This window comes from Thermobia domestica, chromosome 5 (genome assembly GCF_964235325.1).
Source record: "Thermobia domestica chromosome 5, izTheDome1.hap1.1, whole genome shotgun sequence".
Lineage (NCBI taxonomy): Eukaryota > Metazoa > Arthropoda > Insecta > Zygentoma > Lepismatidae > Thermobia > Thermobia domestica.
The window spans coordinates 5,010,085-5,023,200 of record NC_137458.1 but is presented as its reverse complement, the minus strand read 5'-3'; the positions used below and the strand labels follow the sequence as shown (position 1 = coordinate 5,023,200).

General features: G+C 34.9%; 1 protein-coding gene across 1 annotated transcript in view; it reads left to right on the top strand.

The window, feature by feature from the left end:
• The window catches only part of Patsas (palmitoyltransferase Patsas), a 48,909-nt gene that overhangs the window by 6,992 nt on the left and 28,801 nt on the right, over positions 1 to 13,116 (top strand). The window contains exons 3-4 of the mRNA XM_081758125.1: positions 7,511 to 7,676; positions 10,683 to 10,816. Coding sequence (XP_081614251.1) covers positions 7,511 to 7,676; positions 10,683 to 10,816 — 300 coding nt within the window. The remainder of the gene's footprint in view (positions 1 to 7,510; positions 7,677 to 10,682; positions 10,817 to 13,116) is intronic.

Here is a 13,116-nt window from a genome sequence, read left to right as displayed (position 1 = left end):
GCTCAATGTATGCAAAAAGATATGAGGTGTTATGGTCAACTCAACAAAAATTTACTTTGGTGAAAGCGCATTTTAAAATGTCTTCATAAGAGCATATTCAACAAAATGTTCAGCTATCAATTAGTGATTATTATTGGTGGTGATTTGAGTTTAGCGTCCTTTTCAGCACCAAAGTTAAGTGAAACGTGAACCTACAATTTAGCATAGGATCAATATTACATGAGCTTCCACGAGAATCGAATCCTGATCTACCGCGCCAAATAGCTAATAGTATTGTTTAAGTTCTGTTTTTATTAATTCTTTGAGTAAATAAGATTGCACGGTGGCTCAGTAGTAGAGCGCTTACCTATAGTGTGTGAGGTCCCTGGTTCGATGCTAGGGCAAATAAGCTTGTGGTGAACAACATCGTGCTCTTAGGTTTTCTCGGGGTACTCCCGTTTCCTCCTACTTTCTCATTCAACCAATTCTCCCATTAGTCATTCCTTTAATCATAGTCTCCCTTAGCCTAACAGGCATAATCGCGGGACGTTAAACTCAAAGATTTTATTTCATTTCATTTCATTTTGAGTAAATAAAAAAGCAGACCCAATGTTGTTTGCCCTTACTACCCGAAACACATTACAAGTACAAAACTTTTTTGAAATTAAAATAGGCCTATATTGAAAATAATAGTCCTTTTTCGATTTGATATAGATTATATGTGTAAATAAGAAGTTTTGTTAAAATACCGGTCAGTGTTTAAATGTACTATGAAATTCATCGTAAATTTGTAGCTTTGTCAGTATCACTCTATATCAGAGTAGTGAAATGTTCTCAGTTATTGCAACGCTCTTCTTCAAGACGACAAGAAAGTTTCAACCAATAGGGGTTGTAAACACATTACACACCCCCAGAGCGACTGTCATCAGAGCTGAGTTGCCATGCTTACACATCTGCCTACGACTCCACTCTGCTTCATTTCTTAAGATTCGCGCGGCTGATTTACCTCGCGCTCTTCTCAACAGATGAAAAGAAAAGAGGAAAAAAAAAAAATGGGCAGAGAGGCGGAGTACTCCGTAACCATAAATACGCTTTCGCCAAGAATATTAATTTAAACTTTTTACTATCATCATTTGAACATAGTGTTTTAAAATGATATACAAATGAACATGCAATTTTAACAAACGACATTTTTTTATTATTGAGAAATGAAAAATAAAATGCCGTGGCGACAAACTCACTTGATGTACAGTATATATTAATCATCATCGTCTTTTCCATCATGGAGAGCTAATATTGATATAATCATCATCATCATCATTGCTGCTGTCACTGTTTCCTAACAGTGTGACACGTTTGTTGACAATTTTTAAAAATTCCTCGCGTTGTCCAAGCCTTTTGTATTTTAGTAAGGAATTTGAATTTACTAACGTTGACGAATCGACGAAAGATGTTTGATTTACTATTTTTATATAAAGTATTAAATAATAAAATTGACTGTCCAGAGCTACTCACGAAAATATATCTGAGCGTTCCAACAGGCAGAACAAGACCAGGGAATACTGGTATATTTTTCTGTGAAAGGGCACGAACAAATATTCACAGTAAATCTCCGCTGTGGAGAATGTGTGACTCCTACAATGAATTAAGTCATAAAACTGATGTATTAGATATATTCAGTATGCCAGAATATGTATTTAGAAACAAGATTACCGAGTACCTGACACTCGAAGTGCATTGATTAATTGTACGGGTAAAAGTATATATGTATATGTATGTATTATACGACACTATAATTAGGCATTAAGCCTGTTGTGTTGTTTTCTAAATAAATAAATAAATAAATAAATAAATTAAGTCCCATTCGTGTTTCATTACATTATTCCAGAGTAAATTGTCAACTTTGTCTATTGCATCAGAACAAAGTTTTTCGACATTCTTTAGTGCAAAATTAGTGTTCTTTCGTGTTACATAACTCTTTAAATGTAACCTTATCATATCAATTGCATCGATATGGCAGTTTTAAGTAGGACTGTAAGTAGTGTTGCGCCAGCCCCACATCTAGACGGGGGCTAAGGAACCTTCCCCCCAAACTTTTCGTGGCCCCCCCTAGACGTTAAAACCAAATGCTATTATTAATACAAAAAAAAACACACAATTTAGCTATATGTAAAAGATTTTTTTAATGACTTGGCCCCCCTAACATATTCATGCCCCCCCAAACCTCTGAGGCTGGTTGGGGGCCTGTGTTGCGCACAAGACGAGTGCATTTTCAAATTAGGGAGGAGACGAGAAACATGCAAGTAATGATCCTTGTATCGTTATCAAGATCTTTCAAATCTAATGGGAAACTAGTTCACCCAAGGCTTAGATCGCAAAAATTGTTTGTGTTACATGATTTATAGTATAAAAACTACTCATTTTTAAAGTGACTGTGCGAATATAGTGAATAACATTTACCAACGTTCAAATATATACAAATCATTATATTATAATAAGAAATGTTGTTATATCACACTTTTTGTTGACCTCTTGTAACGCACGTATTTTGAAAGTTGAAACTATTTAAGTTTGGACGTCGTTAAAGAAATTCTGTGTACGTCACTGGTCCCACATGATAAGGACCGAATTATGTCTAAAACCAATGATAAAATCATTGAAACATTTTTCCTAGAGCAAGATAAAGTATTTCATGTATGTATGTATTATTTCTTCCGTATTATTAATGCCAGTGTTCAAAATTTAGTCCAGAACTTTGCTTCCACAGAGAAAATTCCTCAGGAGTTCCCCCCTTGCATTTTGATCTAGACAGACCAGTGTGTAAATTGAGGTTAGAAAAGTTAGAAGTGTTTTCGTAATATTTGTTGTTTTCGTGGGGGAGTAATATTATAACATTTGTTTTCCGTACTACTACTTTTTTTAAAACAAAACTTTTTTTTTTTTTTTTTTTTTTTTTTTTTTTTTACAAAAACATTGATCGACTGCATTTTTCTTGTAACACGTTAATATTAATAAAAATCTAGGCGTGCGATGATATTATATTATATGAAGCAAATCGACATCCATATTCTGTTGCCCTAAAGTAACCATTTCTCCATTCTTTCCTCAGATCGATTCTTTATCACCACTACATAAACTAAACAAATAGGGCTATGCCTTTTGAAGGTTATTTTGCAAACATAATTCATTTTTCTTTATATCACAAATTAGCCTTTCCCGGTGGTCTAGTGGTTAGCGCGTATGGCTTTGGTGCACGTAGCCCCTGGTTCCATTTCCGGTGGGACAGCAAAAAAATAATTTGTCAAATATTTATTTTAATCAATCATCTGTTTCTTTTAGCCTAAAGGGCATAGGTGTCGGACGTTAAACTAAAAAACTCATCCTTTTTTTCGCAATAAATTGTCCACTTTGTCCCTTGGGGGGTTTCTCAACTTGGGATCGCGAAGGGAAATGAAAACGATACTTGTAATTAGGACCTAGTAGCAGAAAAATATGTATTTAAAAAAATATATATGTTAAACTTCTTATTTTGATAGACATATTTTTATTTCTATACTTTGTTACCAAATACAGCAAAGAATATTAAACAAATAAAGATTAGTTAAAAAAAAAAAACATTTGGAATAAAAGAAGGAGAAACTGGTGAGAAACTGCAAATTGAAACACCAGAAGCAAAAAAATACAATTTACAACTGTAAGCGATTGGCAGCAATAATGAAAAACTTATTGGAAACCGGAAATTAATTATGGGGATTACAGGCAAGAGAATGTGATAAAAGGGGTCGTGATATAAAATGAGATGAGAAAGCCCAGTTTATTGTATCGTTAGTAAGTCTTTCGTAGTATTTTATCTTCAGTGATTATTGTGTTAAGGAATCAAAGTGCATGAGAATTTAAATTCATTATTATAATAAAAGAATAGCAGAATGTATACGTAAATGTGCCGGTATATATCCTTAACGTGCAAAAAAACTCATACAGATCCTAAATACTAACAGACACATGTAATTTGCAGTTTTAGCAAAACAAACTGAAATTAAATTTTGTATCCACTACAAACACAATATCAAATGATCCTGAATGAACAGAATCTTTCGCCCTTCCAATTTTTGGCGTTTGGGTAAAAGGAAGAGCGAAGGTTGGGGAGGGAGGGTGGGGTGAGAACATGGCAACACCGCCTTGTCAGAGAGAAAGTGGGGAGTATACAGAGTGCATAACTGACCCTAGCGCCACGTAGAAATTGGTGTTCAGACATAACGTCATTTGTGTCGCACTATATTACGATTTTTTTTTTTTTTTTTTTTTTTTTTTTTTTTTTTTTTTGTGCGCGTCTGTTTGTTCCGAGATAATAGCAACGTATTTAGAGGGGTCCGATCTCCTCTCCGAAACGGTTTATTATTATTATTATTATTATTATTATTATTATTATTATTATTATTATTATTATTATTATTATTATTACTATTATTATAATTATTATTATTTTATAACTTTAGGCTAAATTTATGTATTTTATATACATTTCGTGCCGCAAGCTTGCTTTTTTTTTTTTTTTTTTTTTTTTTTTTTTAAAAATACCCCTGCCAAGTATCAATAACTTTTCTGAAAAGAAGTGCCATGTTGATAAACGTTGCTGTACTTTTACCTTAGTGCTTAAGAAACATTGTATGGGATTGAAATAGGTTAACGATCAGACAGGGAAGCGTCGGACCCGCAGAGGGGTGTTATGGAAGATGTCAGTTATGGACTCCTTAGGTCGCCCAAGAAATATAAATATCTTCGTCGTTTGTCGCAAGAAACCTGCTATAGCTATTCAATATGTGATTTATGGGTATTACCACTAACTCTTAATTTATATTTTCACTAAAACTTAATTTGTATTCTTCAGTTCCGCTTCAAAAATCCGTAATTTCATTCCAATTGTAAGGTATACCGGCGGATATTTGCTGTTTTTATTGATTCATGGCCGGGATAAATTTAAATCAGTAAATATAGTCCCATAAATCTCGCATCCGTCCTTGATCATTTGCCACAAACTGCATGAAAATCGGACTTCAGATAGAAATTCTAAACTCAAATGAAATCCATGATTTTTTTAAAATCACCCTATATAATGCGTACCTAATTAACTACGTCTAAAACTCGTAAGAAAATTCTAGTGTTATCACACAGAAACGCTTCCGTTGAACGCAATTTCTCATTGAATAAGGAATTTTTTGTGGGTAATCTACACGAAGAGTCTTGAATTTCGCAGAGAATAGTACATGACACACGTTCCACAGAGGTGTTCAGGCAATGCCAATTTCAAAACAGTTAATTCATGCAGCACAAAATGCAAATTCCAAATGGAAAGAGACTCTCAGAAGGAAGGAAACAGACAACAACTGAGGTAGAAAAAAATCGTTCAAAAGAAAGAAAGAAAGCAGGTTTGGAAGAACTGAAAGAAAAAAAAAATCTTGGGAAGGCAGAGAAACAATCAACGAAGTTGATGAGCACATGAAAAACTTTCAAGAAAAACATTCAACGTGATCATAATTGGAAATCTCATGGGGATTCTATTGTTTTACATTTTAAAAATATTCCGTATTTAGTATTCTACGTAAAAAATACTAAATATAGAATACTTTTACAATGTAGAATACTAAAATGCACAATGTTTGTCAGTATTTGTAACTCGCAGTATCATTCTTGTTAGTATCCATGTATCTGTGTGTATTGTCGTTTACGTATTGGCCCTACTTCGTGTCGTCCTGGAATAATAAAAATCTAATAGAAGTAAATCAGTTGAATAGTCCAGTTTATGTAACTGAGTGTACTTCAGAAGTACATGTATGAATTGTAAAATCTTTATACGCATTTCTGTGTATTATTATGCACGTTTTGTAGTTCACACTTTTTGTATTTAAAAAAAGTTATATTAAAATAAGAAGCGGAAAGGGATGGCTATAAGGGAAGATGGGAAGCCATCAAAAAATACATTGTATTAAACAATATTGTTTTTCCCAGGAGTAAATATGTACTTATTTTAGCCTTGTTCGTATTTTTATGACAGCTGTAGCAACTAACAGAACTGATATTACAAAGCTACAAATATTAAGAGAATAATGGTTACTTAACTTCACTAAAATACAGTTTGGGAAATTTTCTGTTTTAATCTTGAAAACCTGGAAAAATCAGGGAATTTTATTTGTATGAAATAGTAAGTACTCTGTTAACATTTAATACTAATTTCTAATGTTTTTTCTTTAGTTCGCGACTTGTATTATACGAGGGAAAGATTTGATTTAAATAAAAAAATAATTAACAAAGATGTTTTTTTTTAACTCATGATTATTTACCACCCTGGCAAATACACGATACATTCATCTATTTAAGCCAAAGAATATAAACATTGCAATGTTCGTTATGCGTTTTTTAGCTTATCAATGTGTGAAACTGTCTTAGGACTCAGTACGTTCTGTCAGAGAAGGATGTGTGTAATTGTGTGGTTTAAATTCATTTTATTTATATATCTTTATTATTATTATTATTATTATTATTATTATGTTAGTGATTGATGAATTTGATATGATTTTGAGTTGTTAAAGAAACTTCACAGAAGTCCCTTTAAATGAAGTTTTCAGTTTTGTCTGCGTCATTTGCTTGATCATCTTCTGGTAAACCATAGCTATTTTCGTTGATTAATTAAGTTTCTCTAATTCTCTATCATATATTTATTTCCACTTTCACTAACTATTGATTATTCACTTCACTGTCATATTTTCTAACTAACTAACTAACTGTATGGCCTATGGAACCCGGAGGTTCAATGCCGCGTTCACAAAAGCTCTTCACTGACTTCTATCCTTAGCCAATTGGATCCAGTTTTTACTTTGTATTCCTATCTCTGCGAGATCCATCTTAATATTCTCTCCCCATCTGCGCCTAGGTCTTCCTAATGCTCGTTTTCCGACTGGTCTTCCAGTCAAGACTTTGAAAGCGTTTCTACTTTCTTCCATTCTGGCTACATGACCTGCCCACCTAAGCCTGCTAGACTTGATGACCCTAGCAATGTTTGGTAAGCCATATAAATTATTTAATTCCTCGTTATGAAGTTTCGGTCATTTCCCATTCCTGTTCCTCTTGGGTCCGAAAACTAGTCTCAGGATCTTGTTCTCAAATACCCGGGGCAATTGTTTTAGTAGTCCGGAGTGACAGGAATGCTAAATACGCTCCTCTTCACAAAAAATAAACCTTCGTTTGGTCAACCGGGATCAATGTCCCATGAGATAAGCATGGAAGTCACCAACTTAGAATATAATAAGGAAGAGGTTGAGAACCTACAAAATAAAATGGAAAAGGGGTAGAAGTTTAAATTCTCTCTGAAGTATTGCAAGTCCCTAAAATAAGGTTATTCTTTCACGTTTAATGCTCAGTTTACTACGGTAGATACATAGATAAATTTCACCTCATTTCTTTCAATGAGAAACAGTTTCTTGTGCTGCTTTAGTCAGAATACTCAAGGTTATGTATTATTTTATTCCATTTTTAGGCTGGAGTTGCTGTAAATGCTGCAGATTTTAAAGGATTAACACCTTTGATGACAGCGTGTATGTTTGGAAGAACTGCAACAGCAGCGTTTCTGCTTGGTATGGGAGCACTGAACCATTTAACAGATATCAATGGAGACACCGCATTACATTGGGCTGCTTACAAAGGTTTATTATTATTATATTTCTAGTATTTTAGCAAAGCAATGTGCACTATATTATATGTCGGGATTAAAATTTATGAAAATATTTTCCTAAAAAGCTTTCAATGGATTGACCGACTATATAACAGTTTCTTGTAAGTTAAAAGTAATTGTATAATTACTGAATTATGCTCTAAGGTTTTTATTTATTATAATAAACTTACCTTGAACCACGAATGCCGTTTCTGTTTTAAAAGATTCTTTTTCCATTGTGTTTCGGTTGCCTCTGTGACCATGATCCCATGCATAATGCGATGTGAGCCTAAGACTATCATTATAATTTCATTCAAAATAATGTTTCCGGTCCTGTAAACAGAAAGCAGGCTCCCCCCCCTCCCCAAAGTATTTCAGAAATCTCACATATTGTCAATTAAATTCAACACTTGTAAATTTTAATCCAATCATTTCCTTGAACTAAGCTTTATTCATGATATATTATCGTGACATATTTCAATATCACGATTCAGTCCTCAGTTTGGGAAGATGTGCTCTGAAAAGGTATGTTAATAAAACAATACAATTAATCTTGAAGGGCACATAATGGCACTGAATTGATATGAAAACTACAATAATAATAGTGGTTATTATATCTTGTAATGTACCACGTGCTTCTGTGTACAAACAATGTCATATGCTCCTGTTTGTAAACATCGCCACATGTATTTACGTCGGAGTACTGCATACCACGTGGGATTACTACAAGAAGCAGACGACGACCTCAACACCACCTATAAGGAACATGACACCATGGCAGCAGCGGCGCCACCGTCGCTCTAGTTTGTCTATATATTGGGCAGCAACCAGCGGACAGGCACCAGTTTTCTGGTTACCCTCCTCTTGCTTGCGTGGAGCACTAGGAGAATCCTACCTCAAAGCCTCTAGTCTTCTGCGGAAATCTTGCCTATTCCTTTCCTCCTGACTTAGCCTGCTTCGGGGCTCTGTCGGGCTCCCAACCTCAGTTTCTTTGCCTGCTTCGAGGCTCTGTCGGGCTCCCAACCTCAGTTTCTTTGCCTGCTTCGGGGCTCTGTCGGGCTCCCAACCTCAGTTTCTTTGCCTGCTTCGAGGCTCTGTCGGGCTCCCAACCTCAGTTTCTTTGCCTGCTTCGGGGCTCTGTCGGGCTCCCAACCTTAGTTTCTTCGACTGCTTCGGGGCTCTGTCGGGCTCCCAACCTTAGTTTCTTCGACTGCTTCGGGGCTCTGTCGGGCTCCCAACCTTAGTTTCTTCGACTGCTTCGGGGCTCTGTTGAAATTCTTACCACAGTTGTTTCGGGGCTCTGTGACTTTTATACCCCTCACTGCTTGCTTCGGAGCTTTGGGGTTTCCTACGCCACTCTGCTTAGCCTGCTTCGAGGCTCTGTAGCCCACGATTGCACGATCTTGGGCTACCAAATTTCTACCTCACAATAGAGAAAAAGTATACTAAAGTATTTATGTAAATATTATTGTTATTGGAAGATTTTTATAAATAAACTGGTAGTCGATTCCGGACTCTGATTTTATTAACCTAGCGCTACCTACCAGAAATTTTGCAATATAATTGTTTGTAGTAGTGGAATGAAGACCTGATAAGACGCCAGCTATTAACCACCTTAGAAACTATGTAATTTATTCAAAGTGGACTTGTACGGAATCATGGTCACAGGCATGACCGAAATATTGTGAAAACAGAATTTTAAACGGAAACGGGGTTTGTGGTACAAGGTAAGGGTTTATTTTAAAAATAATCTTGTATGTTGTATAGCAATGAAAGCTCTACTTTTGGTTAGCCTATACATTTAACATTCATTGACCAAAGAAATTGCTTTACAAGAACACCACTTGTGAACGTTGCCGTAAAAATATTAGGTTACATGCATGAAGTGAGATTGACCTGACTAGTAGGCATTATTTTTAGCGACAAAGCACTTAAATTTGAAACTGTTTTTGTATGTTCAAACCATAGTGGTACCATGTAAACGACCAGGGCAAATTTCGTGGTGCTTGGTCGACATTTTTCTTTCTTTCTTTTACTGATTAGAAGTGGACCACTAATATTTCTTAACTTTTAGAGGGTTGGATTATCTCATATCTACCCTTGACCGATTTCAACTTCAAGTATTTTTAAATTACAGATTATTATTATTATTATTATTATTATTCATTGTTCATTGTTCTTGTCATGAGGCTTTGCACCATTTGGAATGCTTGAGCTGAGGAAACAAAGCTCGTAGTAGTTCACGCGTACATTTTGTTTCACAACACTCTCCCACGCTTTCTGAATAATCTTCACCAAATTGTGTAGGATGTTAGAGACAACTGAGATGGTACTTAGAGAGACAGAGTTTAAAGATCGACCGCGTAGTTGATAAATGGTGGAAAGTAAGTTCCATATTGTGTGTTAATGTACATATAATCGGCGTCACACCACTTCAACATTTTACAACAGAGGAAAGCTACTTGCGCCGAATTGACACCATGTGACTAAATTATGAGTGTCTTACGTAAGATGCTTCTCATCAGGGACTTTATTGTGGGTGATAAAATCCAAAAAAATTTCGAATCGTTATGCACAGTTTTTTTGTGTTTACATTTAATTTTGGATAAAGTTAATTGTACTCTTATTATTGTGATTTAAAGCATACTTTGAAAATATAACAAAAAAGTACATTCAACGGAGTGAGTCTCTGAATGTGCCAATTCTTCAGATACACCATAAATATCTCAGAAGGTGGAAAACTTATGAAACTGATGGATGTACCCACAGCGGAATATAAAGTCATGTGTATTAGTTACTTGATGAAGAGTTGTTTTCGTACGTCGAGGTACCAAGAATTAAACTATTTTCCTGAGGAACTCAGACCTCCCGTAGATATAACGTTAGGTAAATGCTATTTGCGTATTGCACGCGCGCGTTCCTAGTAAATTAATATATATTCTGTGTGTTTGAGGATTATGTTAATATGTAAACTAATTGGATTTTATGCATATTGCAGGTCATCCTGAGTTAATCAAGCTGTTGATGTATTCTGGAGTAGACTTGCAGAAGCCAGATAATTTTGGATCAACTCCTCTTCACTTAGCATGTCTCTCTGGAAACGTTACTTGTGTCAGGATTTTATGTGAGAAGGTTGGTATTAAAACATTTAACAGTTTTTCTTTCTTATTTTATACATACATATATAAAAGAATATTGCATTATTATTATATTATTAAGTATTCTGTCTTTCGGCAGGTACTGGGACTAATGATGTTTTTTAATTCTAGATTTAGGCTTGGAAATGTTTCTTCCATGTTTCTATATCTTCAACTTCCTCTTTTAACTCCCAATGTTTTCTTCTGTTTCTCAAATAATCGATCAGTTGTGTTCTTCTTCTTCTTCCTATTCCTCGCTTTCCTTCCATCTTTCCTTCTATGGCAGTATAAAGGAGATTATTTCTTCGCAAGATGTGTCCAATCCAATTGGCCTTCCTACGAAGGATGGTGGCTAAAAGTGTCCTCTTTTCTTCTATCCGTTTTAAAACATCTTTGTTTGTTGCTCTCTCTGTCTATTTTCTCTTCTCCATTTTCCTCCAACATCACGTTTCGAAGCTCTCTAAATATTTCTTCCCTAACTTCCGTAATATCCGAGTCTCTGAATCATACAGTCAATGCTCCGTATATAGACGTGACCAACCTCTTCTTAAGTCCAATATTGAGTCTGCTAGTTAAGCGTGATCTTGTTTTGTTGAATGCTTCTTTGGCTATGACAATTCTTGACCTGATCTTTCTGTTGCAGTAAGCATATCTTGTCAAAATACTTCCCAGATACCTCTTCAAATTCTCTTTCTTCTACTCGGACTCGTAAGAGCGCGTTTCCTCGGGATATTCTCATGACTTTCGACTTTTCGATGTTGATTTCCATTCCATCTAGTTTTTCCCAGTGTCATCTATTTTGTCAATCTTTTCTGTAGTCTTTCTTCGGTTCTAGCTATAATAACCGTATCATCTGCATACGTAATCTTGTTAATGCAATATTCTATTAGTAAGACAAGTAAACAGTTTTTGAGTTTTATCGTCATACAATAGTATTTAATATTTATTCCTGTGAGTTAGTCATTTTTAGATAGCAGTGCTTCTTACTCAATCGTAAGATTAGTTTTACAAGAAAGATTATTTTCATCCATTTATTTGGCACGTGAGGAAGGGATGATGGTATATAATTTTTGTTTAGATTAATCAATTAGGTGATAACATAGAGTGAGCAATTAAAATAACGGTACAGAGTGTATAAAGAAGCATAGATTAACCCAGATATGCCTACCGTCCTTTTAAAAGGACACTCTGCAATACTGACTTTAAGGCGTCCTCGTGTATGCTCTATCAATTCAATGTGGTTTCTACTGGCCCTTAAGCACACCCCCTCCCGGTGAAACTGGAAGTGGGGATCATCTTTCTTGCCTTTTTTCGTCATAAGGAAGAATATGAGCTAAAATAAAAAAGATATTAAAACAATTAATAGTAGAAATTTTTTTCAGGCATAACTGGGTTAATATAGGAAACCTCGTGTAGAATATATGTTATACTGGAACAAAAAAATTAAGGTAATTATCTCTTAATATATTTATCGTACAGATGATAATTTTAATTTCTTATTTTATACTAGCAGAATACCTGTCCTTCGCACGGGGAAAATACGTTTCATTTTGGACATAAAGGGGGTGAATTTGGATTTAAACGGCATCGGAAGTGTCATTGTTCGTTTCAGGATATTCCGAAAACTATGGATTCGACACTAATATCGGTCATTTTCGATCATTTTTGTCATTTCCCTAAGTTGGACCGTCAAAGTGAAATGAAAAAAAAAAAAAAAAAAAAATCCAGGCCCGAATCTCATCTATGTGGTAAATTTGATCGAAATAAGAGGTACGAAGTCACAAACATAGTGCGTTTCATATATATATATATACTGTTTGTTTCAATCCAACTTAAGACAGTGTTCTTCACTGAAAGTGAGGAAGGACAGGTTGTTATTGAAATGTTTTCTATAGGCTAGGTAATTTAATATATGTAATACGAACGGATAATTAAATGAATGGTTTTGACGAATTAAAACAAACAGCAAAGATGGAAAAAAAAGAAAAAAGTGATAAAGAGGACAGGTCTATATTTTACACAACGAACACAGTATTTTTTTGATGGTCTAACACTATTACTGAAAGTTAATCATAGGGCTTAAGACTGTTGAGTACACTTTTTTGTAAGTAATTTAAATTTCGTACATGTTTCCAGGTTGTTGATACCGTTAAGTAGTTTATTATCACATAAAAACCTTAAACCAAGATTGTTGATACACTTGAAACTAGTAGTACTCTAAGAGCCGCGGTGGCTTAATGGAAGAGTGTTCACCTCTGGTGCATGGGGTCCTTGGTTCGATCCCAGCTTGCGCCA